At 36.2% G+C, this 27,791-nt stretch overlaps 1 protein-coding gene across 1 annotated transcript; it reads left to right on the top strand.

Moving 5' to 3' along the window:
- The first annotated feature begins 38 nt into the window (after window positions 1-38).
- APOO (apolipoprotein O) lies at window positions 39-27,791 on the top strand. The gene is made up of 10 exons (XM_063304689.1): window positions 39-56; window positions 1,724-1,831; window positions 10,866-10,976; window positions 11,217-11,336; window positions 15,488-15,542; window positions 19,371-19,466; window positions 20,837-20,928; window positions 22,765-22,872; window positions 24,880-24,963; window positions 27,504-27,791. Exons 1-9 carry the CDS (start codon window positions 39-41, stop codon window positions 24,934-24,936), a joined length of 765 nt encoding a protein of 254 aa, XP_063160759.1. The 3' UTR covers window positions 24,937-24,963; window positions 27,504-27,791.

Raw genomic sequence — 27,791 nt, 5'->3', positions numbered from 1 at the left:
AGACATTCCTATATTGCTCAATGATTCAGTTACCTTAGATGAGTTACAAATCGGAGGTCTGTATCCCAACTTCAATAATATTCAGAACAAATCCAGACTGAGATCTAAGTGGTCTGAGATGATGGAATGGCCCAAGAGTTTGGACGAGCCTCAGATAGGACTGCTTGTCTCCACATAAGATTTTTATCCTTCCTTTAACTAGAAAATTGGAAAAGTGGAAGGATATAGCTTTGTGACTGACACATCTAGACTGTCCAGTCACAATACTTTTCAGAAAAAACACTGAGATATAACTCTTTTTAGAATTTTACCTTCTCTTGAGAGGCGTAGTAACTGTAATGCTTAGTTTGTGTGACTTTCTTTATTCCATTTATATTCCAGATCAGTCCTTTCCCAATATTTATTGAATTCCTTGTATCCTATTTTCCCATTTTTCTTTTTGATGTTTTTGTCTTAACTTAGTTTTTGTTAGTTAGTCAGTTGGTCAGTCAGTCAGGTCCTTTATCTCACTCCATTACAATCCTAATTCCACATGATTTGTAATGATAATCTACATTTTCAATAAAGGGGAAAATAATGTCCATATAGAAAGATAAGTAAGAATACTGGTGATAATTTATGAATTAAAAGGTATATTTATGATTTCTAGGAATTAATGTATAGTTTGTGAGATTTCACTGAGAGAACAGCCATGTAGAGACATCCATTAAAACACACTGTCTTTCTCTTTGATACTTCCTTCTCCTTTGGCCTCATTTCAGTGAATTGCCAGATCATGCCATTAAACTCTCTCAGTATTACAAAAACTTAGGTCTCCTGTCTCTCCCCTATAATCCTTTTCTTTCACATTATCATCTATCCACATCTGCTGTCAAATTATTCAGCTTTCCCAATCACCTGAGTCCTAATGCATGTCTCCACGTATCCCTTCTCTCCGCTATTTCCTACTATATGTTCCTTGATATATGGATTAGTCATGTCAGTTCTTTGTAAAGCAAGTATACAACTTTGTATTTCTTCATGCAGTGTCACATCGCTTGCATCAGTTCCAAGAAACCACCGAACACCTTTAATAAATAAATTATCCTCAATGTTCCTATCTACCTTTCTCTATGAACATTATTTTTCAACTTTACTAAAAATATAGAAGTAACTTTCTATACTCATTACAAATGTATTTATTTATTACTCATTACAAATGAGTATAGTGTTAAAAATTTAAACAGAAGAATCTTCATATATTTTAGCTGCCTTGGGATAACGCTCTACTATGCAGATTTCTGATTTTTTTACCATGTTAAGCATGGTATTCCAAAACGTTTTTCTATCTTCATCATCATCCATGCTGGAAAGAGACTATTGATTTTTATTTGTAGGCAAGTGTACTAGATCTAACATATAGAGTATATTATTTTGTAAACTACAAACAGAACGAGTTGTCGTTCACAACAGAATTCAAAATCAGGATATGCTATCCCGGTCCCACATCACAGCCGGGCTCCTGGAATAACAGGGAAATTTACCTCTTCCTTTCCTTTTCATTTTCGCTTAGGACGAGAGACAATGTTTGCGTACCATTCAACATCGCACCGCACCTTGGCTTGAAGATCCGTTTCCTCGGCGTCTCCAGTTGAACAGCTTTCAGTGGTTGCCTAGATACCAGTACAGAAAGCAGGACGGACAATGCCAGCTTCTGCGTAGTTGTTTTTTTTTTTTTAAATAGAGGGTAACGGCTTATGCCATTCTAGTACCCGTATATCCAGCGCATACTTTTTACGTCATCAGCTCTGGCCACCCTTCAGGAGAACAAATTTTTACCGCTATGTTCAAGGTGAGAAAGTTTCGTTAGTACTTTCAGGAACAGAATTGGCGACATAACCCTCCTCACCTTTGTTGCTGTCCACGCAACGTGCATATTTTGAGCTGTTTGAGAGCCCTTGTATTGATCTCTAGAGCAGTACTTATTCTTCGGGATTTTGCTTGTTAGTTGGAGATACGCTAGTCGAAGTGGAGGCGGTATTGCACTCGTGCCAGTTTATCCAGCCTCGCCCGCCAACGTTTGTTACCGAATAGGGTATAAGGAAAGGCAAGATAGGAGGAAGAAGAGGGCCTAATGGGAAACGGACAGATCAGTGACTAATAAAGCGATGATCGACGCTTCGGCCCATTACAAAAGTAAAGCAACACTTCAGAATGTATAGCTGAGTATTATCTTCATTAGGATTAGGCAAAATGTCACAAAACAGTAACAACTCTTCCTCATGTTAAATGATACAAAAACGAAAGTGGGGAAAATAATTAAAAAAACACCTTTTAAAGTCCAGCTGCTGTGTTCATTTTAGAGTTGATAGCAAGACTGAGATAGCAGATTGAATGAATTTATGCTTTTGTCAACCTGAATGCCTCCAGAAGTCCTAAATCACGACTTCCATAGCTCCCAACAGAGTGTATGATTGCACATCTAGAGGGCATAGGTTTGGGGGAAGAGCCAGTTTGGTCTGGTTAAGGCAACAGTCTAGAAACCAGGAGACTGAGAATTCTAGTCATGCCTTAGGCCTGAAAACTGGCTGGGTGACCTTGGGCCAGCTCAGACCAGCTCACCTCACAGGGTGGTTGTTGTGAGGAAAACAGGAGGAGGAAGGAGTATTAGGTATGTTTGCCGCCTTGAGTTATTTAAAAAATAATAATAAAGGCGGGATAGAAAATAAATAACAGATGTCTATTAGTAAAAGCAATGGCTAACTTATTTTGAAAACAAGTTTGTCTTGTAGAGCAGATGTGAAAAAGAAAATACAACTATTAACAAAGCTAAAAGTTAACCCCTGGTATGTAGGAATTACACAAACTTCATATTCTCATGACTTCGCACACTGTGTATCTCAGTATAGTCTTAAATTCAAAAAGTGTATCTTGATTGTCCACATTAAAAGGAGACTAAGGATAATCAAATTCTAATGGAACAGTCATTAATATAGTTCTACGTACTGTATGTCTGTTTATATGCCATTGAGTTCAGATGCCTACTTTCAGAAGAAGCTTATAAGATTGCTGCTTTAAAATTTGTTGCATAGTGTTAGTTTGTTAATTTATAGCAAATTATCTGTAATAAGGTTTTACCACATGATAGTTTATATGATAATAAAGCGTATGATAATGTATATGATAATAAATGTACCGCTCAGCAACATTCTTATACATTTATCATATTTTGTTTGAAAAAAATAACAGACCTGGATTTAAAACAACTCCCTCTTTAAAAAGGAAAATTAGGCATAAACAAATAAATAACAATATGTCTCCGTTTCCACTTCTGCAAATCTAAGATGACCTTTCATTTTAAAGATAAATTATTTGGGTAGAAATCCAGTCTTTTTTTCAGGTGTGTTGCAGTATGAGCTGTTAAGAAGTCAGCTATAGTCTACAAAAGTTAAGTCCATAATTAATCAAGCTTCGTAACATGTATTTGCTAGTATGCAAAGGACAAACAAAAGAGTTCCTGTATAAAATACATTTTTAAAAATTTGTTCTCAATCTTGAGAACAAAGGTTTCATCTTTGGGGACAAAATTTCTAGTGTAAAAGCACTATTTAAATAACTTGCCCTGGAATTTATGAAAAATTGTAATTTTAATGAGATTCATTTTTTGATGTCAGGTCATATATGATATGAGATTGTTGTAGATCGTTTTTGGTAGTAGCTTCTCTTTTGGCTTACTGGTGAACTGTTGAGTACTGACATGGTTTATTTAAATATGCCTGTATGCTTTCCATATATGCTGATTTTGTGGTGTATTTTTAGCCTTTATACAAGGGAAGCTATGGGATTTGGTTTTGAAATGGAGAGGTGTTTGTGTAGAAATAATATAATTCAGATTGTCAATCAACTTGTAAAAGAGAATTCATATCTCTTCACTACTGAATGGCAATCCTGGTTTCAAACCCCAGCCTGAATGTTCATTTACAATATAATTTGGATGTATTCCTGGTATATTCCTTAGTTATAACATATTAAATTCTTGTGCTGTCAGTTAACAGCTTTTTTAGCCCACTTACAATAGAATCATGAAATAGGAAGAGGCCAATGAGTTTAGCTCCACTTCTCAATGCAGATTAAGTATACCCAACAGGTGGCAGTCTAGCTCCTCCTTGAACATATCCTCTGAAGGAGACTTCACTTCCCCAGGTAATTGATTCTACTGTTGAATGGTTAGATTGAATTGTTAGATAGCTTTTTATAACATTCAGCTAGAATCTCTTCTCTAAGACAAATTCTGTACCCTGCACTTTGAGCCAATAGAAAACGGGTCATGTCCTTTTATGTCTGTATTTATCCTATTTATTTATTTTGCCATATAGAACACTCTTAAAATTGATCGTTGGAACAACAGTTAATAAAAAGGCATGTACAAAAATAGCTAAACAGCTTAATACAAGAAATAATAAAAGCATATGTTGTTATTCTAATGAAATCATCATTAAATCATGTTTAATTTTCAGTTATACATAACAGTATGATACCTTCTTTAATGTTTGTATAATATGAAAACTTAGACATTAATATTTTGTACCAAATAATATTTTTCCATTTTCTCAAAGATAATTCCTGCCCTTGTCACTCTAATTTTTTAGAAAAGAACACTGAAATTAATAATGTTGATAATCATCTCTCTGCCTTAAATACCATTATTCCACCTATCTTGTTCACTAAGTATTGGCTTCATTCATAGATGTCCAAGTGGCAAGGGAGGCAAGTAATTAAGCTTGCACTAGGATACCAGTGCATAAGGCTTGAATACACATTTCATCATTTTTCATCATCATGGTTTGTTCTGGATGCCACTGGCTTTATGATGCCCAGTAAATTTCTTGATAGATTTGCATTTACAGAAATCTGAATATTTAAATATTTCTCAATCTTCAACATATGTTTCTAAAGTCTGAACACTGTGTTAGTACTGTGTCTAAAGCCTGTACACAATATGTTAGTGTTGTACACTTTATGCAAGGTGTTATATTGGTATTGAACATTTGTAACATTTTCCCCTTATAACATTTTGAAAATTGGGATGTATAATTATTATTATTTATTAAATTTATATGCTGCCCAACTCCCAGAGATTCTGGGCAGTTTACAAATGATTGAAAACATGAAAACATGACAATAAAAATAACAAAAAACAAAAAAAGGTAGAGATGGCAGTATAAAAAACCAGGTAGACAAATAAAAAAACCCTAAGTTAAAAGGCGGCTTCAGACATCTCCACCAAAGGCCTGGTAAAGAGCCAAGTCTTCAGGCCCCTTCGAAACACTAGCAGGGTGGGGGCCATTTGGATCTTGGAGGGAACCTCATTCCATAGAGCAGGCACTGTGACAGAGAAGGCACGTTTCCAGGGTCTTGATAGGTGGCATTGCTTAATTGAAGGAACCTGTAGCGTGCCAACTGTACCAGATTGAATCAGACTGGCAGATACGATGGGAGACAAGTGGCCCCTCAAGTAACCAGGCCCTATGTCATGTAGGGCTTTATAGGTAATGACCAGCACCTTGAATAGCACCCAGAAGCAAACTGGCAACAGTGCAGCTTACGAAGCAGAGGCGTCACATGGGCATACCGAGGCATGTATGGTAAATTAAAGTGTGCATGCTGGGCAGTGGGAGGTAGAAAAAAAAATCAGTATTGTATGTATTTTACTGGCAACAGAATTCTTTTCATGCTTACTCGGAAGTTCAGTGACACTACAGTACATTCGAGAAAATGAATGTAATTAGTGAAGAAGCTATTTAAGAGTAAAAAACATAAGTGAATGTCTCATAGTCCTTCCTGAATGCCATGGACTTGATTACCAGTTTTTAAAACATTAGATACCAATAGAGCAGGAATACCTGTGTGTTGTATTCCTGCAGGAGAAATTCCCACAGGAGCAATGCCTCTCCATTCAGAATAAGCAATTAAAGAAAATAAGTTAATTATAGACATAATATAATATGTAAGCATGATATAATTATACATAATATAAAAACTAATGGATGCCAGTTTACAGCCTTGAACTAAAATATGAGTGTTGAAAAAGGTCTTGGGCATTCAGAGTAATATTCTATATGACTTCGTGTAAAACTATAATATGATCCTGGTGGCAGCTGGAAGCTTTAAGTGAAGACAGATCTCTTTGAATATGCTTGCTATGCTATTCAGTATTCTTTTGGGGGGGGCTGCTGTTGAGTTTTTTTTACTTTATTGGGTCTTTTAAAATATAATTTTATTGTGATATTGGGTGAAACAAGTGATGTAATATTATGACAGTTGTGGAGATGATTATATTATAAATATTTACTTTTTTCTCTGATCTAAGCAATGGGCAACAAGTAATATCACACAGTGTGAATAAAATATTGCTACTTAGCCACAGGTTGTACAAACAGCAGAGTATATTTATTTATATTGTTTTACTCTCCGTTTCATTTAAAATAAAATATTTTGCTCTTGGGGCAACTTCACTAGTTACGCAGGAATAATTTGAGATTTCATTGTCTCCATGGATTTCACCCAGGTTGTTTCATTGTTTCAGATTTCATCCATGATGCAGGTCATGTGCTTGATCTGGTTTTTATCCAGGGAAAATGTGATCCTAAATTAGGAGTCCAGAAATGGTATTCTTTCCATGGAGTGATCATTGCTTGCTGAAAATTAGGCTATCAGAATAAATAGCAATCTACTTGGCACAGGACCAAATTATATCAGTAACTAATAGATCCAGTTGGATTTCAGGCAGCTCTAGGCAAATGTTTTCTCAAATATAGCCTGTTATTCCATGAATAATCTGATTAAGGCATAGAATAATGAAGTTCCCCAGGTTCTTATTTCATGATTCCTAAGTCTTCACTGTCTTGTGTCACAGCCTGTAATTCTCCATGGTGCACAAAGGTTATATGAACAGTGAAGCATGAGGATAGGTGAAGTAAATGACTTGGTACAGCTCTTGGGGGACACCTGATTGGACATGGTATAGCATTATTATAAGGCCTATAATACAACAACCAGGGGAAAATTGTATCTTCATTTATTCACTTACTGAAGCTTCTGTGCCACTCCAGTCAAAAGACCAAGTGGCTTTTGTATACAGTACAGTAATCAGAGTTAAAACAATACAAAGCAATAAAATAATCAGAAAACTAACTCTGCTCCATTACAGGTATAATTCAAGGTGCTAGTCATTACATTTAATGGCTTAGGACTTGGATATCTTGGAGACCTTCTGTTATAGATGGAATTTGCTCATCTGGTAAATATGTAGGCCCCACCTCCATAGGAATGTTGTCATCAGGGCCCCCAAAGTTGAGCCTTCTTAGTGGTGGCCCTATTCTCTGGAACAGCCTCCTGCCAGATTTAAGGACAGCCCCTTCCCTTTCAAGTTTTCATAGAGCAGTAAATATCCAATTCTTTTGGAGGACAATTGGAAATGGGATGGAAGGATGAATATATCCTCAAGTGTATAACAGCCTCCATGCAACAAGACAGGAATCTCAACCACATATTCTGCATGGCCTGGGGTTTTTATATATAATCAAGTATTATTCACATATTGATGATGGCCAGTGCTGATGGATGATATCCCCCAATGGCACCATGTAGATACTAAACAATAGGGGAGAAAGGGCCAAATCATGTTAGATCCCTCCCCAGGTTGGTTTAAAAAAGCCCGGGAAGGAAGGGTCTTTTAGGCAGGAAGAATTCTTCAATGCCCAAGGAAACAATGTTGAAATCCTTCAAACAATGTCCTTTGAACAAATTATGAAGCCAAGCAAGAGGAAAGGGCTATAGTGTTAGAGCTACAGCAACTCTTAGGTAACATGGATTGTTAGATTGTTTTCAGCCTGGCTTTATATCTGGCTTTGGCACAGAGAGAGCCGTGGTCACCATGATGGATGATCTGTGTAGGGAGAGAGGCAGGAAAAGTACAATCTTGATATTGTGGTATTACAGTATTTTGAAGTTACTGAGGGAGCTAGGGATTGGAAATGCCAGTGATTATGCTTTAGTCTTTTGGAACCATCAGAGGTGGCATTGGGAGAATTCTGTTGGCTCTGTGGGAATTGTCCTGTGAAGGGGCACGCAAGGTTGCAGCTTGTCTCCTTTGTTCTTTAACATAACAATGAATCCACTTAGATGGATTGGGTATGGATTTGGAGGTAGTCACCAGTATTGATGATACTAATAAATTGTACTTCTTTTTTGTAAGTTCTAAGTTAGATGTCTCAGGAGCCAAAAGATTGAATGTGGGAAACAAACTGAAGCTGAAATTGGACAAACTGGAGTTGTTGATTCTAAGTGGCTGGATTCAGTGTTTTAGATATAAGCCTGATCTGGAGAGAGTTACACTTCCACTTAAAGAAGAAGTTTGCAGCTTGGTGGTTAAAGCAGCTGCAGTAGTTATTGTTGCTTTCTAGCTCAATTCAGTATGATGTGTAATGCCTTATACAGCTAACTTAGATAACTTTCAGGACTTCCAACACCCATATAAACATTTATCCAGGCTTTTAAAACATTGTAATAGTATTCAAAATCTGGATATTATTTTTACTGAACTTGATCATCTCTAAGCCATCAGAGCCACAAATGAGAGTGGGTGGGAGTTTATTCAAAATAAATAAACTGGGTAACTTGACATTTTAACTGTAGTCAAACAGAATATATTACACTGATTCATTACTTCCAAGCCCATTTCAAGATTCTGCTGCTTATTATTAGAGTGCTAAAAGGTTTGGGCCCCAAATACAGGATGGATACCAATCTACCCATCCCTTCAAAGCTTTAGAAGAGGTTCTCTCCTGGGTTCCCTTGACAAGTATATTGTCTAGGAACCACTAAACTGGGAGCCTTTTCTGCGTTGACACACAGATCCTGGAATGTTCTCCCAGCTGATCGTTGACAATTATTTTAGTGGTAGGATGATATTTCTTTTATTTTTCCAGGCATTTAAAAATGTTGTGCTGTGTTGTTTTTATTTTTTTACTTTTGACTTGTTAGGATATTTTATGACTGTATGAAATTATATGGAGATACAGTTTGGTGTTTTATGTCTTTTATATACTATCCTGATATTGTAGAAAGAATAACATTTTTTAAAGTTTCTAATAAATTATATATACCATGAGATGCTTTGTACAGTGCAGGTCATTAAGGATTTAATTTTCTCTTAATGTTATGCATTGTCTTCACGTATTTATTACTCACATTTATTACTGGTGTTTTTATGCTGCTCTACTCCAGAATAGCTCTGAGAATTTCTTCTTTCAGTGACTCTGCGGCTGGTATCTTCGTTGCCAGCATGAAGGCCTTCAGATATAGCTATCTGCAGGCATCTAGAAATTAAGAGGAAAATACTGTTGGACTGATACAGGACCAGACACAGAGCATTATAATTGCTGATTGTTCAACCACTGGGCCCTGGTACCTAAAGCTGGGATGGGGGGTTTTGTTAAGTTTTTAGAAGAATATTTTAAAAAATATTTTAAAGATTTAGTAATTGGGAGTAAGATTTGCAAGTTGAGACAGCGCTGAGGAAAAGTCATCTTGATCATTCAGAGGTTTGCTGTTTACTCACAGATTCAAACAACGTTGTTTTAGCCAGCTTCTAATACATAGAAAAGCGTGTATTAGCATTACAGAATTTAACACATGTGCTGAAAATCATTTCTTGCTTCTGCATGGATTTAATTTTGATCAAGGTATCTTATAGCAGTTCAGATTACAAAAGGAAAATAGCCTGTATTGTGACAGCATTTCCCAGAAAATTTTGTTGAGCTAATTAGTGAGTAAAAAACTAATTTTCAGGTGGGTTTTTTCATAGTTCATACTACTTGCATGATGAAATACTATGAGCCATTGGCATCTCATATTATTAATATATTAAAAGTATAGTGGCAAAGAGATCTATACATAAGCAATTTTATTTTTTAAAATAGGCATACCTTCTTTTGTCCTGGAGGGGCAGACTGTCCCCTCCAAATTGTGTGTTTTTTAACTATGACAGATCACTGCTGCTTTAGGTGAGTCCTTAATACCCAAATAACAAGTCTTGTAAAGTATCTGCAGCCCCTTGAAAGCTCAGTGTGGCTGCTTTGAAGCATCCTGAGTTTTCTGTGCAAGGTGCCTCTTAAAGGATCTGCACAGCTCTATTGGTAATGTGATTGTTTTAGTTTCCTTGAATAGTGAATGATACATTGCCAATGGCAAGGAGTATTAGGCCTTAGCTGTATGTGTTTATGTTTTGACTTTGTTTTAAACTTCTGTTATTTTTGAGGGGGTTGTAGAAGTGTTAAACTTCCAAAAGAAGTTATTCCTGTTCAATTATTTGAATAAAAGTGAGCTCTTGCTGTACAAGAAACATCTGCCACTCCCTTGTTTCTAAGACTAGTTCATGGTGTCTATTAGAGAGCAAATTCTAATTGGCCATAAAAAGTTGACCTTGTAATTTGATCAAGAGGATGAATACTTTTCAAAAACATGTTTATCCCTCCTTGAAAAATGTCATTGGCTTTTTCCCATAATCAACACAGTGCTTTGTTTAAGTTCCTGGCTCCTGTACAACTTTTTCCTTCCAGTAATACAGGTTTCAACTCTACTTTAAACAAAAGCTTACATATTTGAAATACTGTAATATACAGCAAGTACAGGAGATACAAAGAACAGCCTTACGAGGCTCAGAGATGCGCTTTTGTGGATTATGTGCATCTTTCAATTTCTACCTTACTGAAACTGTCCAGGCTCTTGATAATATCTTTGCTTAATTCATGTTTGAAATGTGATTGTGTATCTGTGTAATTCCATTTGTACAGATAAAATAACCCCATTTTCATTATATTTAGATAAGGCAGTTGATCGCTGCACCTGGTACCTTAAGCTTGCTTGCAGTACAGGTATATGCTGATTCTCTTGAGAATGAATCTTCCAAAAAGAACCTACTAAAAGTTGATGAGGTATGATTCTGTCTTTTCTCTAAAAAAATTTCTAATTTACCCATTATCTAATTTCAATGTGTAGATTCATAATTCAGATTTCTTTTCTTCTAATGCAGTTATTCTTTTTATGGAGGTGTGTTGCAGTGTTGCAATTCTGCTTCATTCTTGTTTACGTAGAAGAATTTCCCATGTGCAGAGACCCCTGATACATACTTTTTTTGTAACATAAGTAGTAACTGTGTTTACTGCTATTTACAGCTTTCACTCTATACCAGTCCAACACCAAAATTAAAATATGTGGAAGATCCACAGTCACAACTGGAAGAAAGTATTTGTCATCTGCGGCATTCTTTGGAGCCATATGCAGCCTGGTTTCAGGTAAAGCAGTTCATTCTGTTACTATCCCAAGAGCTGAATAATTTGTACAAGCATGTGGCTTTTATTGCAGAAATTGCATGAGTAGAACCTATTCATCTTGCAATCTAAATTGTAAACACCATAATCTCAGTGTTACTACAATATCTTGCCGACCTTGTCTGATCTCACAAATTTAATCAGGGTTGGACCTGGCTAATACTTAGATGGAAGAACACTAGAAAATGCCAAGGCCTATGGCTTACACTGGTCCAACAAACATCCCAGAAGGTAATGACAAACCTCTTCCATATTGTGTCCATGAAGTCACCAAGACTCAAGCAGAACTTGAAAAATACTATTATTTTTATCACCTAACCAACCAATACTATCATTTTCTAAAAACTGTATATGATTGATTCAATAAACTTCCTAAAAGAGCTTTTATTTTGTTTTGAAACAAAAAGTGAATATCTAATATTCAGATAGATACAAGTGTTTCTAATTAAAACTGCTTAATTGGTTCTTTTTATGGATTTTGTTAATGGAACTTCCTGATTATAAACTGAAGCATGCGCACAAATGAAATTTTCCAGATAGATACTGGTTTTGGCTGTGAAACAGTAAGTGCAAGAAATCCAGTATTGATCTTCTATGCTCTTGTTCAGCACCACATCCATTTTGACAGGCTACAAGAGAGACTGGTTACCTGGCTTGTATGGGATAAGCCTCTATTGGGAATTATTATTTTGCTATAGGACTATCAGTTTCCCAGGAGATTGATGGTCATACTGATCTATAACTAAATGTCCAAAACAATAAAAACATGCTGACCACTTGGTGGAGTATATGAGGGGAGTTGGGTGAAGTGGGTCAGAGCTCTGTTTATGTGCACATGCAAACATCTTCCTTTCTGACAGATTGTGGTTTGTTGGTTTGTTGGTTTGTTTGTTTACACAAGACTGTCAATCTCCCAGGAGACTGATTATCCTGTAGTCCCATGGCAAAGAAATAAATCCAGTTGGTTGGCTGGCAGGAGAAATCATTCAGAGTCCCTTGAGTCCACCCTTCAACACTCTTTAGAGGTTAATTGGTTGTTTTTTCCACTGGTAGATGATGCTGAGAAGGAGCGGAAAGGAAGCTGGGGAATCCAACAAGCCTTGCCCTGAAACTATCCATATTAAATCTGTAAGGACAGCATCACTCACACACTTGACACAAAAGAGCTTGCCTATGGGGGCAGCAACTTTTTCTGCCAGTTGAAGGACAGAAGCAATACACATTAACATAGATGTGAAGAAGTGCCCTGAGTCACAATCCAGATGAACTAGTGATAGCACTTATGATTTGACTTCTGGTCTTGTGTCACAGATCTGGATGAGAGGAATGGTTTTATTCTGCTGATATGCTTCTAAGGATTCCATAGTAAAACCAAAGTAAATATATCTAGACACATCCTAATTTGTACAGCTGGAAAATTCTTAGCTCTTCTGCTGGGAGTCTCTCTTCAGCCCAACTATAAGAATAATAGAAAGGAAAATGCTTTAGATCTGTACCCAATGCCCAGACATACAGATTTAAAACAACTTATTCAAATCATGAAATATCTTAGGGATTGTCTTCTTCTCCAGATAGAATCCACTCTATTTATATGCATATGGAGGGAGGGGATACTAAGTGAGGCACCCATCCAAGAATTTAGGGGAATGTGGGCCTGAAGGCAGTCCTCTGTGATGATTACCATGCTTTGGAACATCTTTTCCTGGAACTTCAACCCCTTACTAGCTATTCTGCATCTCTTCCCTTTTAGAGCCTGTCTCTTCTTTTTATAGACTGTCATTTTGTAGATTACAAGGATAAGGGAAAGACAGCCTCATAGGAAAGACTGATTGTTTCTTCAGTTAAGAAATACCCTTTTCTGACATCTCATGTCTAATGAATCAAAAAATTGCCTAGTGCTTGAACCCTTCTCCCGACTACCACATAGTTGAATGACAAAACAACTGGCTAGTTCTAACTCATAGCCTGTTGTGTGAAAAGGTTTATATTGGATATAGGGTTGAGAAACAAAATGTGACCTCTGTAAATGCCAACCATCATGGAGCCAGCAAAGGAACAGGGACACTGCTGAGTTATATATAGTTGTGGTCTCTGTGCACCACACATTTGGGTGATACAGAGAACCAGCTAACATCAGAAGTTTCTAAAGCAATGGAAAACTTTCTGGCAGGAAGAGGTCCCTTAGCTCTTACGCTGCTGTGTATGGTACCTGCTTCTGCCCTTAGTTTCTTTATGATGACCCCAACAGTAGTAGCATTAGCAATTGCTCTTGAATGGTCACTTTGTTGACATGGAAGATTTCTCCTTTGCTTTTTCCTTGCATCTTTTTCACCTTCATTACCCCTGAGAAAGCATTTATTCTGAAGGAGAATGCATACAGTTTGGCTGGAAGACCTTTGAGAAAGTGTATGAAGCACGGAGGAAAATTGTCTCCAACTGCTAGGCATTTACTTTGTCTAGTCTGTTTGAATGATGGGAACACCATTGATACCTGCCCTTGCTGTCAAATGTTCATCAAAAAAGTTAAACAAATTGTTCAGATTGACTCAATATACATTTGTGGGGAAAAGCTCTTGCTGCTACTACGCGAGCCTCAGTTTTCTTCAGTGTCAAAGGCACCCAACCAATCCTTCATGGCAATTGCCTGCATGTTAATACTGACAGCCTCCTTATCTGTCCTTCTTGATTATGTTGTATTCCTATATGAGGATAATTTGGTGTTTTTCCAAATAGCTCTAAGAAGTAGAACAAATTAAAGTGGAACTTATCAAAGTATTCACACAACCAGCTGCTTTCAAAGAAAAAGAAGGCATAGGAATCTATAACATGCCATTAAGTATGGAATACTAAAACAGACTTTACCCTAGGTTTATGCCATGATGCATTTCTTCCTCCAAGGAAGGAATTACTACCCTACATTTTCCTTCTACTGTCTTTATTTTTTTATTTTTCAGACTTTTTTATCCCACCTATATTATTTCTATAAATAACTCAAGGCAGCGAATATACCTAATACTCCTGCCTCCTCCTATTTTCCCCACAACAACCACCCTGTGAGGTGAGTTGGGCTGAGAGAGAGTGACTGGCCCAAGGTCACCCAGCCGGCTTTCATGCCTAAGGCGGAACTAGAACTCACGGTCTCACGATTTCTAGCCTGATGCCTTAACCACTACACCAAACTGGCTCTTCCCATTATCATAACTAACCATATTGTGGATTCAGCTTATATTCTAATCAGATGATAGAATAGGTTTTATTCTAATTGTTTGTGGTGCCAAGGTAGGATGAGACCCAAGTCTTTCTGCACCAAATGCACTTATCTACCATTATCATGTTGATCAGATTTCCTGAATCTCAGTGATAGGAACTTGAACATGTATCAGTATAAGACTGACATTGAATTTAGTTTATTAGGTAAGTGGCAGCCAGTGCAGTTACTTCCATAGAGTTGTAACATGTGAATGACGTGGACATTCTGCACCAGCTGTAGCTTCCTGACCACATGCAATGGTAGCTCCAGTAACCTAAATGTGAGGTATGTGCATGTGATGTATAAAGACCACAAAAAGATTGGTTGTTTACCTATAACTGTGTTACTTAATGTGGTCACCTGTGCATTTACACAACTTGTCATTGTTTCCATCTGGTATCTGCAGTTAGATGTTTGGTGTAGTCTTTTTCGGTACTTCTATAGCATTGTAGAAGAAACTGATGGAATATATAAAAACCACATCTAGTAATATGGGCACTGAGAAGTGACTTTCTTCCACTTGTGATATTAGCTGTTTTTCACAGATGCACTACAATATGTGGACAAGCATAAGTGACAATTTAAAGAAGGACATTTGCAAGTAAGCAACTTGTGTTTACTGAAACTCACCATTCTTATGAATATTTTCAAGGACTAAAAACTAGTTAGCTGCAGTATGCTAGCAATTACCATTACAACAAATAAAAGTATTTGGGTGATGTACACCCCTGGATGTGGTTAAGGACTTATGCTATTTTCATTGTTCATTCGCTGTATGGGACCTAAAGTATTTAAATTGCTTTGAAATAAATGCCACAATCTTTTAATATACTAACAGTTGTTTCAATATTGCCCCCCTCTCTAGGATTGTACTGGTAAAGCTATGCCCAAGGTAGAAAAAACATGTGAATATGTTAAAGGTGAGAACAGTTCATGTTTCCTAAAATTAAACTATAAGCATTTCTGGAAATATTATAATACCCTGTTATGTCCCTGAGTTACTGTATAGTAACTGCACTGTACATTCTGCTTACTTTCCCACCTCTTATGATTGTTTTATGAATGAGGTCATAATGAGGTCATAACTGTCACCAGATAACAGTGGAATGATACTTAACAGGATAATTTGAGGATATTTTATACAATTAGAGTTCAAGTATCTAGATTCTGTTTAGATGCAGGCATTCATACTGGAAGTAAGTAAATATTTATGTAGTTGAAAAGACCATGTGGGATCCAGAATGCAACCCTGTTCTCTGTGTAGGAATCCAGACTAAAGCATCCTTTTTAGATACTATTTAATATCTACTTGAACAGTTCCAGTAAAGCAGTACTCCATCCCTCTCTCCCTCCCTCCCTCTCAACATTCCTTTGGCATACTGTATGTTTTCCTGTAATTTAATCCATTATTCCATTGGAACAACAGGCCATGACATCCTTTCAGATAATTTCATTAGGTATCATTTTGAGCAGAAATATGTTTTAATACCTTAATAACATGAGGATTGGAGGTGAGAGATACGGAACAATTTTGATGAGTTCCACAATACAGGTAGTCCTCACTGAACATCCATTCGTTCAGTGACCGTTTGAAGTTACGGCAGCACTGAACAAAGGGACTTACAACCAGTCCTCGAAGTTCCGGTCATTGCAGCACCTCCACGGTCACATGAACAAAATTTGGGCCCACCGTCATTTACAACCACCTTTTGGCTGCCCACCTATCCACTGCCGCCAATTGCCCCCGGTCCTGCCTGCTGCTGCTGAACCACCACACCACGCTCCACTACTGTACTGACTGGGGCCTTCTTTTGCAGCCGAGATGTCCGGGAGATAGGTGGATAGGGGGAGTTGAAGTAGAGTCACTCCCTTGACTGAATGGCTTGGATCTGAGTGGGTCCTTCCCTAATGACGGCATGGGATTCACTCAACAACAGCAACTGGGATTGCTGGAACTGCTGTCTCTAAGTAGAACAGTCACATGACATTTAGCTTAACGACCATGTTGCTTAGCGATGGAGTTGCTAGTCCCAATTAGGGATATTAAGTGAAGGCTACCTGTACATACTGATAATGAGGAGATAATTCCACTTCTAATAATTCTAGAGGCAGGAGGAAAGAACTACATATTGATCCAACTCAGTGAAAAAAAATAAGAAATTCATGTTTGAGCAAAATCTGTTGCAGAAATTTCCATTGCATCATAACAAAGGGTTTTCCACAGCCATTGAAATAATTGCCACTGGTTTCAGTTTTTCTAAATATAATCCAGAATATTAATTAATAATATAATATTGGATTATTGGTGACCTTTAGTACCAGATAGGTCATTATGGATGATTGAAGGTAATAAAATCTATCATCTATGTGTCAGGATCACTGTTAATATTTTTGCATCAATGTTTAGCAAGAAAATATGATGATAACTTGCATAATTGACAGTCTTTATCACCTCCAAATCTCCAGTTGTATAAGCCTCAGTAATGGAAGGTGGAAAATCCTTATTTAAAAGTGCAGCATTATAAACCTCCAGTAATACTGGGGCAAATAATGTATTTCTTAAAGCACTTATTAGGATAGCCATCCAGACTGGGAGTTTTTGATAGATTTATTCATGTATTTTGATTTAATGATGCCTATTATTTCTTGGAGAGATAAAGGTACAGCTAAATAGAGAGTTCATGCATAATCTTAGGAAAAGCTATTATATAAAATTAACTTCTTCAGCTTGTATATTTGACTCAGTACAATATTATACAGTATAGACTAAAAATAAACATGTTGATTTATTAAAACAGAATCATTCTGTTTTTTTATTCTGGGCATTCTTAATAGTAGATATAATGTTACATTGTTGCAATTGTTTTAACAGAGAAGCTAATAATCTACAAGCTCTTTCATACATTTCAGTAAGCATAGGTAGTCCTTGCTTACCAACCACTCATTCAGCGACCGTTCGAAGTTATGATGAGGCTGAAAAAATAACTTTACGGCCAATTTACAACCATTTACAACCTTCACAGTGTCCCTCAATCACATGATCTCCATTACAGTCAGTATGCTTTGTCCTGTGCCTGACCTGTGTTTTTTTTCTTTATTTCCCCCCTTGCAGAGCAGAGATTGGAGAGGAAGGGATTGCAAGAGAGTAAATTGTTTGCTCTTCCACACATTGAAAGCAATGCAATTGTGCTGGCAGCCTGGAACTGGAGCCACAGCATGCTATGCAAACAGCTTACTGTCTTGAAAACCCTTCCTTTACAATCTCTCTGTTCAGCAATGGGGGGAACCAAGCAATATCTGTAGGCAATCTCTCTTTTGCCTGACCCTTCCCCCCCTCGCAGGGTGGAGAGATTGGAGAAGAAGGGATTTCAAAAGAATACTATAAGCTGTTTGCTGTTCTGCACATTGAAAGCAATGGCAGTGGGAAAGGGTCAGGCAAAGGAGAGATCACCTACAGAAATCGCTTGCTTCCTTCCCCCTGCTGCAGAGTGGAGAGATTGGAGAGGAAGGGATTTCAAGAGAGTAAGATGTTTGTGTGGTACACCTGTAACTCCTAGCCCTGGACTGCGAGGCTGATTCCATCGCTTTTGATGTGTACAAGACATCAATCCATTCAATTAAGGATTGAGATACTAAAAGATAATTTAAGCAAAAATACAGTAGTGCTTAAAAGTTTGTGAACTCTTGGATTTTCAGTATTTCTGCATAAATATTCCTCAATAAATATATGAACATGTATCATTTTTTGACTAATTTGTTTAATTGAGTTCTCTTTATCTAGTTTTAGTGCTTGTGTGGAGAACAGATCACATTTTAGGTCATATTTATGCAGAAATATTGAACTTTCAAAAGGGTTCACAGACTTTTAAGCACCACTGTATCTCTGATACGGAACTGGAAATAAGGTATATTTTTGTTACAAAGGATTTAAAAGTTGCCTTATATCCACTAAATTAAATTCTCATGTATAATGTATTGTATTTCCTTGTATGAGAAAGTATGTCAATCTAATAGAGTCTAAAACTTGATCAAAATTCTAAATCTACCAGTATGGATGCAGGAGTTTTAAATTACATTTAAATTACTTTTTTTTAAACTTCCAGTCTTGACATCAGGAAATTCTAAGAGAACAAAAAGCTTTTAAACTAACACAATAAGTTAAAAATATATCATACGGTTACATTTCAAATGTAATGCTGACCTGGGAAATGGATCTTGATAAGCTGATCACCAAAGAAGAGTGGCAACAGATCTGGTATAGAAATTTAGAAAACAAATAAAATTGAATTAGTCTAATTAGTGTTAATTTTTATTGCAACTTTTAAAAGTAATTCTTTTTCTTTTTTGCTCCTATTTTGTGGTCATTTGGAATTTTGTGGTCATTTGGATTTTTGCAGCCCAGATAAGAACAGAAAAGAATAGGGAAAACAAAAGAACCAAATTGTTAATATTAGACTATGGCAGGTGTACCCTGATTCAAATCCCAATTAAACATGAAACTTGATTGATACTTCTTTGTCAATCACTGTTTCTTAGTCTAACCTACACAACAAGATTGTCACAAGAACACAATGCAAATATCTTTCTTCAAACTAGATGACAGGAAATTGGTTGTGCTTGTAACTAGCTATTTATAATGGAAACATACAAATAATATTTAAACATTCTGGAATAATATTTAAATATTCTGGAAAATAGGTAGTAGTTATAAATACTGTAGGTAATGTGATTCTGTTTGTTTTTTTAAGATTGTTATGAAATTATTAAAACTCCACCTCCAGGATTTTATCCAAGGCTTGGTGTTATAGGTTTTGCTGGTGTTGTTGGATTGTTCTTAGCAAGAGGTATGTGTTTGTTTTCAAAGTCTGTTCAAATTTTGGTGCACATTCACACTTTCAGCAACACAGAACTTAAACTGCAGTGTACAATTAATTTATACTGTAGTGCCCGTCCAGAGTTTTACCAACATTAGGCTACAAATAAAAACTTCTATACATCAGCATTAGAATTTATTTGGGATAGGCTGGATATGTTTTGTCATGAGGCTCCTTTTCGGAGGCCAGTGTACAATACAGCTGTAAAAATACTTGTTACAAACCAACAACTGTACCAAATCAAAAGTAAATTCCATTAAGGAATAGAAACACAAAGATTTTACACTTAATAGCTCACATTTTATGTGGTAACAATGTGCATATTCTTGTAGAGAATGCTATCATATTTATTTATTTATTTTTATTGATTTGTCAAATTTATCACCACCCATCTCTCCCTCAAGGAGGGACTCTGGGCAGTTTACAGTAAAAAACAATTAACTACAATGTGATAAATACTATACGGTAAGTATAAATCACGAGCCTCCTTTTTAAAGCCATCAATTACTGTATGTATCAGGGTATATATAATAATTGTGTAACTTCTGGCCTATATATGAGCCTGAATGTACAGGGTTCCCCGAGGCTTGAAAAATATTTCAAGGGTTCCTCCAGGGTCAAAAGGTTGAGAAAGGCTGTGAGATATATCCTGCCTTTATTATTTTTATAAATAACTCAAGGTGGGGAACATTCCTAATACTCCGTCCTCCTCCTATTTTCCCCACAACAACCACCCTGTGAGGTGGGTTGGGCTGAGAGAGAGGGACTGGCCCAAAGTCACCCAGCCGGCTTTCATGCCTAAGGCGGGACTAGAACTCACAGGCTCCTGGTTTTTAGCTTGGTGCATTGTTTTTCATATTGTTGCTGAATTCATCTGTTAAAGATCATAGCTTAGTTTAAAAATATATGTTGTATATGATAAAGTTCTCAGTTCAGTCTCTATTAGAGGTGGAGAAGAATCCTGATTAAACCTTGTCTCTGCTGTTAAGTAGAGATCCTGCTGGGCTGGATAGGTAAATGGTTTCCCAGATGTTTTGAAATTTGGAGACCTGAATTATAAATTAAGAACATGTGGGTAGGGTCTTTCAGAGACTCCAAAGCCAGGCTTGCATGATCTTGCTATTTAGTATTCCTTTGCTCTTCACTATCCTGATTCACTATATGATTATACCTTATTGCCATCATTTAACATACTTTCCCCAGCCTACTTACTGCCAAAGTAATTCTTGCAGTAATAATTTAAAAATGTTATGTAACATATTTCGGCTGAGAATCTGCCCTTTAGCGTTACCTTATTCTGTGTATCAGACACCAGAAGTAATATTTCTTCTATGGAATAGGTTCCAAAATTAAAAGATTGGTGTATCCAATAAGCTTCATGGGGATTGGTACCGCGCTCTACTATCCACAGCAAACAGTTGCTGTTGCCAAGGTAATTGTTGAAAATCATCCTTCTTATTCATATAGCTTCATATTTTTTGTAATCTTATATTATTTCTTGTAAATAATTTACATAAGTAATATATTCAGTCCGAAGAGTTTGATAAATATCGTGTAGGATGCTGTGTGTGTTTCTCTCTCTCCACACACACACACTTAAGTCTACTTAGGCTCTGTCCCACAACATTTCTTGTTTATCCCAGTATATCAGATGGGCAGATTTTAGGGATTTGCAAATCTAGTTTTGTTTCCTGAATGAATAATCCAGGAGACCAAATGCTCTCACTGCTAGCCTATATTTGTATAGCCATTTTTCCTGCAGACCCTCTCATGAAAAAGCTTTGTGAGTTTCTGTAGTTTCTTTTCTCATCAATTATGTTTTCCTCCTCTTAGTAATGTTGTATACACACACACACACACACACACACACATATATACACAGTATATACATACATACGCACAGATATACATATACATATACGTACATACAATATATATATATACACACACAAACACACACAGTATGTACTGTATGTATGTATATATATTCCAGCTGAATATAAATTTGTTTCTTCATTTTATGAATTCTAAAATGAATTAAGGCTCCACAAATAGCTTGACAGTGACACCTATGAAACTGTACAAATATGGAATACCAACTTGGAGCAGACTATGAGCTTCGGGTATTAATTTTATGGGGTGCCTATAAAATTTGTCTGCTTAACCAGTTGCAGCAAAAAAAAAAAAAAAGTATATTAGCACTGCATAGCCATCCTTCCTTGAATATAATTCAAGGAAGGATGGCTATGCAGTGCTAATATACAATATGATATTTTCCAAAACTAAATATCGAACCATAGAACAAAGCCATGTATTGTACGAGTCCTGAAAGTAGAATATTCTTTTAAACTTGAAGCGATCACAGTTCGAGTTGTTTACAAGGTGGGAACTTTCTTGTCTGTTAATGATTACACAGAGCTTCTGCATATCAGCTTTTGCTGCTGAAATTCAGAACTTCCATTTTTAAACTGTAAATGTTCTCAGAGAGAACTGGCTTTCATTTCTTTATGTCGAGTCTCATACTAAATAATAATTTTAGCTATATCTGTTCACCTTTTGTAACTCTGTAATTTGTTGTCTTCTCCTGAATCACAGCATGGGAATTTAAGGCCGTTTATACAAGGAGAGGTTTTTCTCCTCTCCTTTATAGGGATTTGAGGCCTCTGAAAACCTTTCTGGAAATACTGCTTGTCAATATGGAGTAAAGTGCAGGATGTTGCTATGTAAAATAAGCACAGGAATCTCTCTTTGATTATGTAAGCAATAATTCACAACAAGGCTTCTCCTTACAGCTTATTTCAAAACCTGATAAGAAAGTCAGGTGCTTTCTTTGTTCTGTGCTGACTTTTTCTAAAAAGAAAAAATCTGACTGTTCTTATTTCTTTATATCATAATGAAGTCATACTGAGCAATACTATTTTTTATGTTATAATGAAGTCATACGGAGCAATACTTGTGGATAATCTATAAATTAACTCTTATAGTGGCACTGGAGAAGTTGAAAAAGTTGTATAACACGTGTGTTGCAGTGTAGTGTAGTGAGCTAAGTATGTGATCAAGGAATCTTATGTATAAGTTGAATGGCCTAGCAGTTATTTCTTGCTGCCTCGTTTATTTTGTAATTATAGCTTCCTCTGTCACTATTAAGCAGGAATCATGATTTGTTACAATACTTACCTAAACTTTTAGAGAAAATAGAAATGAACTACTTGATAAAGCCAACTTTAGTTCTGAAGGTGACTATCAACTTATCTCTGGTTTTTGAAAGGTAACTGGCTTTCGCCTATATGATTGGAGTCTACAAGCATATGTAAGCCTAGAATCCCTTTGGAAAGATAGTTCAAAAAAGAAAAAGGCTGCAAAAGCAAGCAGCAAGGTATGGTATCTGAGAGGTTTCTCTCCTCATGAGCTCATTCTAGTGGTTCTTGGTATTTTTGTTTTGATTTGTACTTTGTTTTTAGATTTGTTTTTGTCCTACCTTTATTATTTTTATAAATAACTCAAGGTGGCGAACATACCTAATACTCCATCCTCCTCCTATTTTCCCCACAACAACAACCCTGTGAGGTGGGTTGGGCTGAAAGAGAGGGACTGGCCCAAAGTCACCCAGCCGGCTTTCAGGCCTAACTTGGGACTAGAACTCACAGTCTCCTGGTTTCTAGCCTGGAGCCTTAACCACCACATCAAACTGGCTCTTCCTTGTTTCTGCTGATTTGTCCTTATATTTTAGTTATAAAAGCTGTGCAGGGAGTTAACACAAGCCATCATATGCTGCTTCCACCTGCAAACTACAGTAATAATAGGAAAGGCAACAAAATGCTGCAAATAGCAAATTGGTACAGCTTGGTGATTCATTATTGTTGCATATTATTGTTGCTCTTAAATTAAACTTACTGAAAGGAGATAATATAGAAATTTCATGCATTGGGTCACAACTCAGCATTCAAAATGTGTGAATTAATGTGTATTCATGATTTTTTTCCCCTGTGTAAATAGCCTGTAAAGGTTTATATTTAAATTCTTACCTTAATTAAAACAGAACCTGGGTTTCATTCCATACAATCAAGTGGAGGAGTCAGTGGTAATTACCATGCTTTTGGTTTTCTGCTGCTAAATCTAGATTGCTAGTTAATGTCTTGTCTTTCAGAATGTGCTCATTTAAAAATCAACATAATTTTTCTTCTGTATTTATAGATTCTTACTTAATAGTGTAACTTGATGTAGAGACTGGATATACTCCCATTTTTATAATATTCTGGAAAAAGCTAGCTCCTTTAGTTGACCCTTTTGGGGAGCTAAATGGATCTCAGATTAGAACTTCAGATGATCAACTACATCATAATTTAGTGAACAAAGTAGGCACAGTGAGCATGGGCTTGCACATTCCACTCCCTTTTGATCCCCTATTACATGGAACAAAAAGTAAAAATCACATTTTTTCTTTAGAATAGTTATGTGGAGTGTTCTAATGAAAGTTTTCTTAAACTATGATTTTGGATTTTAAAACACATTACTTAGATTAAATGACCATTTGCTGATTTCAAGAGGTTGATTGGAGAGCATGCAGGGCTGGGATTTACAATGCCTTACTTCCAGTTATCTAAATATATTTTAGGTTAGAGATAAACATCTTGATACCTTCAGTATAGCTTGGACTACAGCTCCTTTGCCATTGCCTATGCTGGATAGACATAATGGCAGTTATACATCATAGCAACTATAGAGCATGAGATTTATTTTCTCCATCTTAGATGATTGTTTGAATTAGAGTTAAATCTTAGCAGAAATCTTAAATCTTTGATTAAATCTTTGGCTTGCTAGGCTCTCTAAGCTAGAAGGGAAAAACAGAAAGCTTATGGATGCCAGTGTATTAGCCTCCGAAGCAACGCCCATACCCCTGACATTAAAATTAATAAATGTGACCAGTATTTCATAATCTGAAAAGGTTCCTAACCCCCATTTTATTACTAAAAAAGATATAGACACTTTCCTTTTAATATGTAACACTATCTTGCTTTTTTATCTTAGGTATCTGATTTACTCAGATATCTGACTATTTCACTCAAAAGAGTGGGGTTTTTTTGTTCATAGGCAGAGTTATATAATCAAAGGAGTTACTTTGTGATTTTTTTTCCCTGAAAAATCCAAGGCCATATACTAGTTTTTCTCAAATATTCCAAAAATATACACTTAGAAGGAATTAAAATTAGGTACCATGTTAACATGAAGGTATAGAATCTGAGGTGTTAAATATTTCTAAATGTTTCAGCAGGTAGTTTTGTAAGAGTTCCTTTCTTGGTTATCTCCTAGTTATCTTTGTTTCTAAATAACTTCAATCTGTATGTTTTTTGTTTTTAATTTCCTTGTTTATTTGTTCATTAAGTCTGATGCAGAAAGTGATAAAGCATTGGAAGTACAAGAAGAAAGAACAATAAAATAAAATACTCCATTGTTTCTTGTTGAACAGGTAAGAAACAGCAATCATGTACTGTTCTTAGGACAAAATTATAGTATTAAAATTGTGCTCTTTATAAGGAATACAAATGACAGAGAATAAAGGTCCATTCAGTGCTACCAAGATTTCTGGCTATTTGTTGGAATAAAAATAAATATTGTTGAATTCAGCTCCAAATTGTTCTAATAATGTAGAATAATGGAATAATTTAATGTACATATCAGATTAAACTAATCTCCACATACTTGATATGAGCAATTTTAGTTTACTGGAAGCTGCCCACTTTGCATAGAGAAGTATATGCTGAATCATAACACTGTCTAGTTAAAAGAAATTGTTTGTGGTGCTTTGAAATATTAGTACAGCAACAATGAGGTCCTGTGAACAATTAGAATAGTCAAAACTAGTTTAAATAGAGTACATTTAAACATAATGCTGAATTCCCCATGCAGAATTCCAACTGGATTTGGGCCAGGCAGTTAGGTGACCTCTGCTGGTAATCTGGCTTTTGTTTTGGGCATTATGATTTAACTGATGCACCATGGATTTATATTGTTATGATGGTTTTAATGTTTGTATGCTACCCAGAATAACTGCCATGAAAGGGTGGCTCTATAAATCATTTAAATAAATAAATAACTTCCCCCTCCATTTTTTCACCATAGTTGTTAGCAGTTTAAAAATTTCCATTTAATGGCAGCTGTTTAAAATATTGTCCTCCTAACAAATTCATAAATTATGGTTTTAGTACTTGAGAGTAAGTTGTGCAGATTTGGCCATTGTATTTACTTTATTAAATTTATATCCTGTCTTTCTACCAGGAACTCAAGGTGGTATCCCCACCAGTTCCTCCTCCAGTTTACCCCCATAAAAACAGCTGTGTGAGGTAGATTGGCCTGAATGAGAGAAAGTGACTGGCCCAAGTCAACCAATGAGCTTCCATGGCTGAGAGCAAACTTGAACCTGATTCTCTGTAGTCCTAGTTTAACTAGATATAGTCCTTAGCCACCATTGCTTTATAACATACAACATAGTATGCTATGATTCATTTAAAGCAGAAGCAAAAACTTCTAAATCCTCCTTACAGCCTTACTAGGGAAAAAGTGAAGAAATATGCAAACTCAGGGAGAGGTAAGAGAGGTTAGACTTGTTTTCATATTGCTGACCCATAGCTCTCAATGCCCATTGTTGGGTTAGGTCTTAGCTTTTTTTTTTAATGTTCAATAAAATTAGATTCCTTCTTACTTTCTCTTATATATGCTGAGAGAGCAAACATGTCAATAGGGCTACTTTAAAAACCATTAGCCGTGTTTTATTACTGATGTTATCTCTTCTGATGATTCCAAAGGTATGGTGATGTGCACAGTGTTTTTAATTACAGCAATAACATGTTTTTTTAAAACCTGTAACTCTGTAAAAGCTTAACTTTTAAAATAGGAACCAAGGTATAAATTCTGCTATGTTGTTCAATGGGAGAAATCATGCTTTGGGATCTCCAGTGAAAATACCTTTTGGACAGAACTTGCTGGTGCCAGTTCAAAAAGATACATTCAGCAAGTTGGGAAAGAAGCTGATCCAACATGTTTCATATGTTCCCATCTGTTCAATTTATAATACTTGTTATTGCAAACAAATAGAAAAACTACTGCTACCCATGGGATAATGAACATTTTCAGATTATTCAAAATATCAGCACATGTCTCTTGAATATCAAATAGGGAATCTGGTTCCACCTTTTTGAGCTAGTACTCTCTAAAAGTCTCAAGTGAGCTATCTCTGAAGACCAAACCAATCAGGCTAGCAGACCAATAACTGCTTCAGAGTCTGAATACAAGGCGAACAATGGGTAAGAACCCAAAAGTATAAAACCATTTCTTTGACTCTCCACTTACTTAATTTAGGAAAACATTTTCATTTGTATTCCTTGTACATGATATGGCCTTATTTCTCTACTTCATTTCTATTCTATGTCTTATGTATGCACAATCCACACTGTCAGTTCACCTCCTGGCTGCTTCATTTCCTCTATCTAGATTTACCCACCCTAGTTGCCCTGCTGCACTTATCCAGCCTTCCCCTTTACTAAGAAGCAGTGATAGGGTTTCTTTTTTCCCATACTGAAACTACATCTTTACTTCCCATGGGCCCAGAAGCATTCTGAGTAATTAAGAAGGCAGGGACCTAGAGGAGCCAATGGAATACCTTCAATCTGTCAATCTGAAACTAGGGCTTTCTTTCAATTAGTTGGAAAGTGATACAGAAAAGCAAAGAGATTCTTCATACTGCTCCTGGATAATTCTCTCATGTTTTTTCTGTTATGTCAGAATTCAACCAAATTTTGCCAATCTCACTTCTGAATATACTTTACAATTTTTGGCAACACAAAGATGTAAAAGATTGTTGTGTTCCAGATCACTATAGTCCATATTTCCCATATTTCATAGGGATGGGAAGATGTACTTCAAGATAATCTAACTTACATCATTATTCTTTTGAGTATAGATGGATAGAGAACAAATAGATGATCAATACTTTTTTTTTTTAAATTACAGAATCTATGAAGATTGACCATGGTTTTCCACTGTCTTTGTTTTGGAAAGCCTGGCTTGAAAACATATCTGAATTACCTAACCATATGTTTGATATGGTATCTGTATTCTGCCAGCTTTGGACTTCCAGTCAAAGTTCTGCATGATTATCTTGGGCTCCTTTTACGACCTGAGTCTCTCTCTGAATTCCTGAGCAATACTTGCAAAGAAGTATGTTTAATTAAATCTAATGGGATGTAATGCTACATAAATGTTTAAGATTGGGCTGCAAATTAAATCTCAAAACTTCTC

This window comes from Candoia aspera, chromosome 5 (genome assembly GCF_035149785.1).
Source record: "Candoia aspera isolate rCanAsp1 chromosome 5, rCanAsp1.hap2, whole genome shotgun sequence".
NCBI classification, from domain to species: domain Eukaryota; kingdom Metazoa; phylum Chordata; class Lepidosauria; order Squamata; family Boidae; genus Candoia; species Candoia aspera.
The sequence above is the reverse complement of the archived record's forward strand: the minus strand, read 5'-3'. Positions and strand labels throughout refer to the sequence as shown.

Excerpts from the sequence above, each read along its gene's own strand:
- APOO (XM_063304689.1), top strand. Across the intron at positions 11,337-15,487 it reads CATATGCAGCCTGGTTTCAG|GATTGTACTGGTAAAGCTAT; the intron begins GTAAAGCAGTTC and ends CCCCCTCTCTAG. Across the intron at positions 20,929-22,764 it reads AAACAGTTGCTGTTGCCAAG|GTAACTGGCTTTCGCCTATA; the intron begins GTAATTGTTGAA and ends GGTTTTTGAAAG.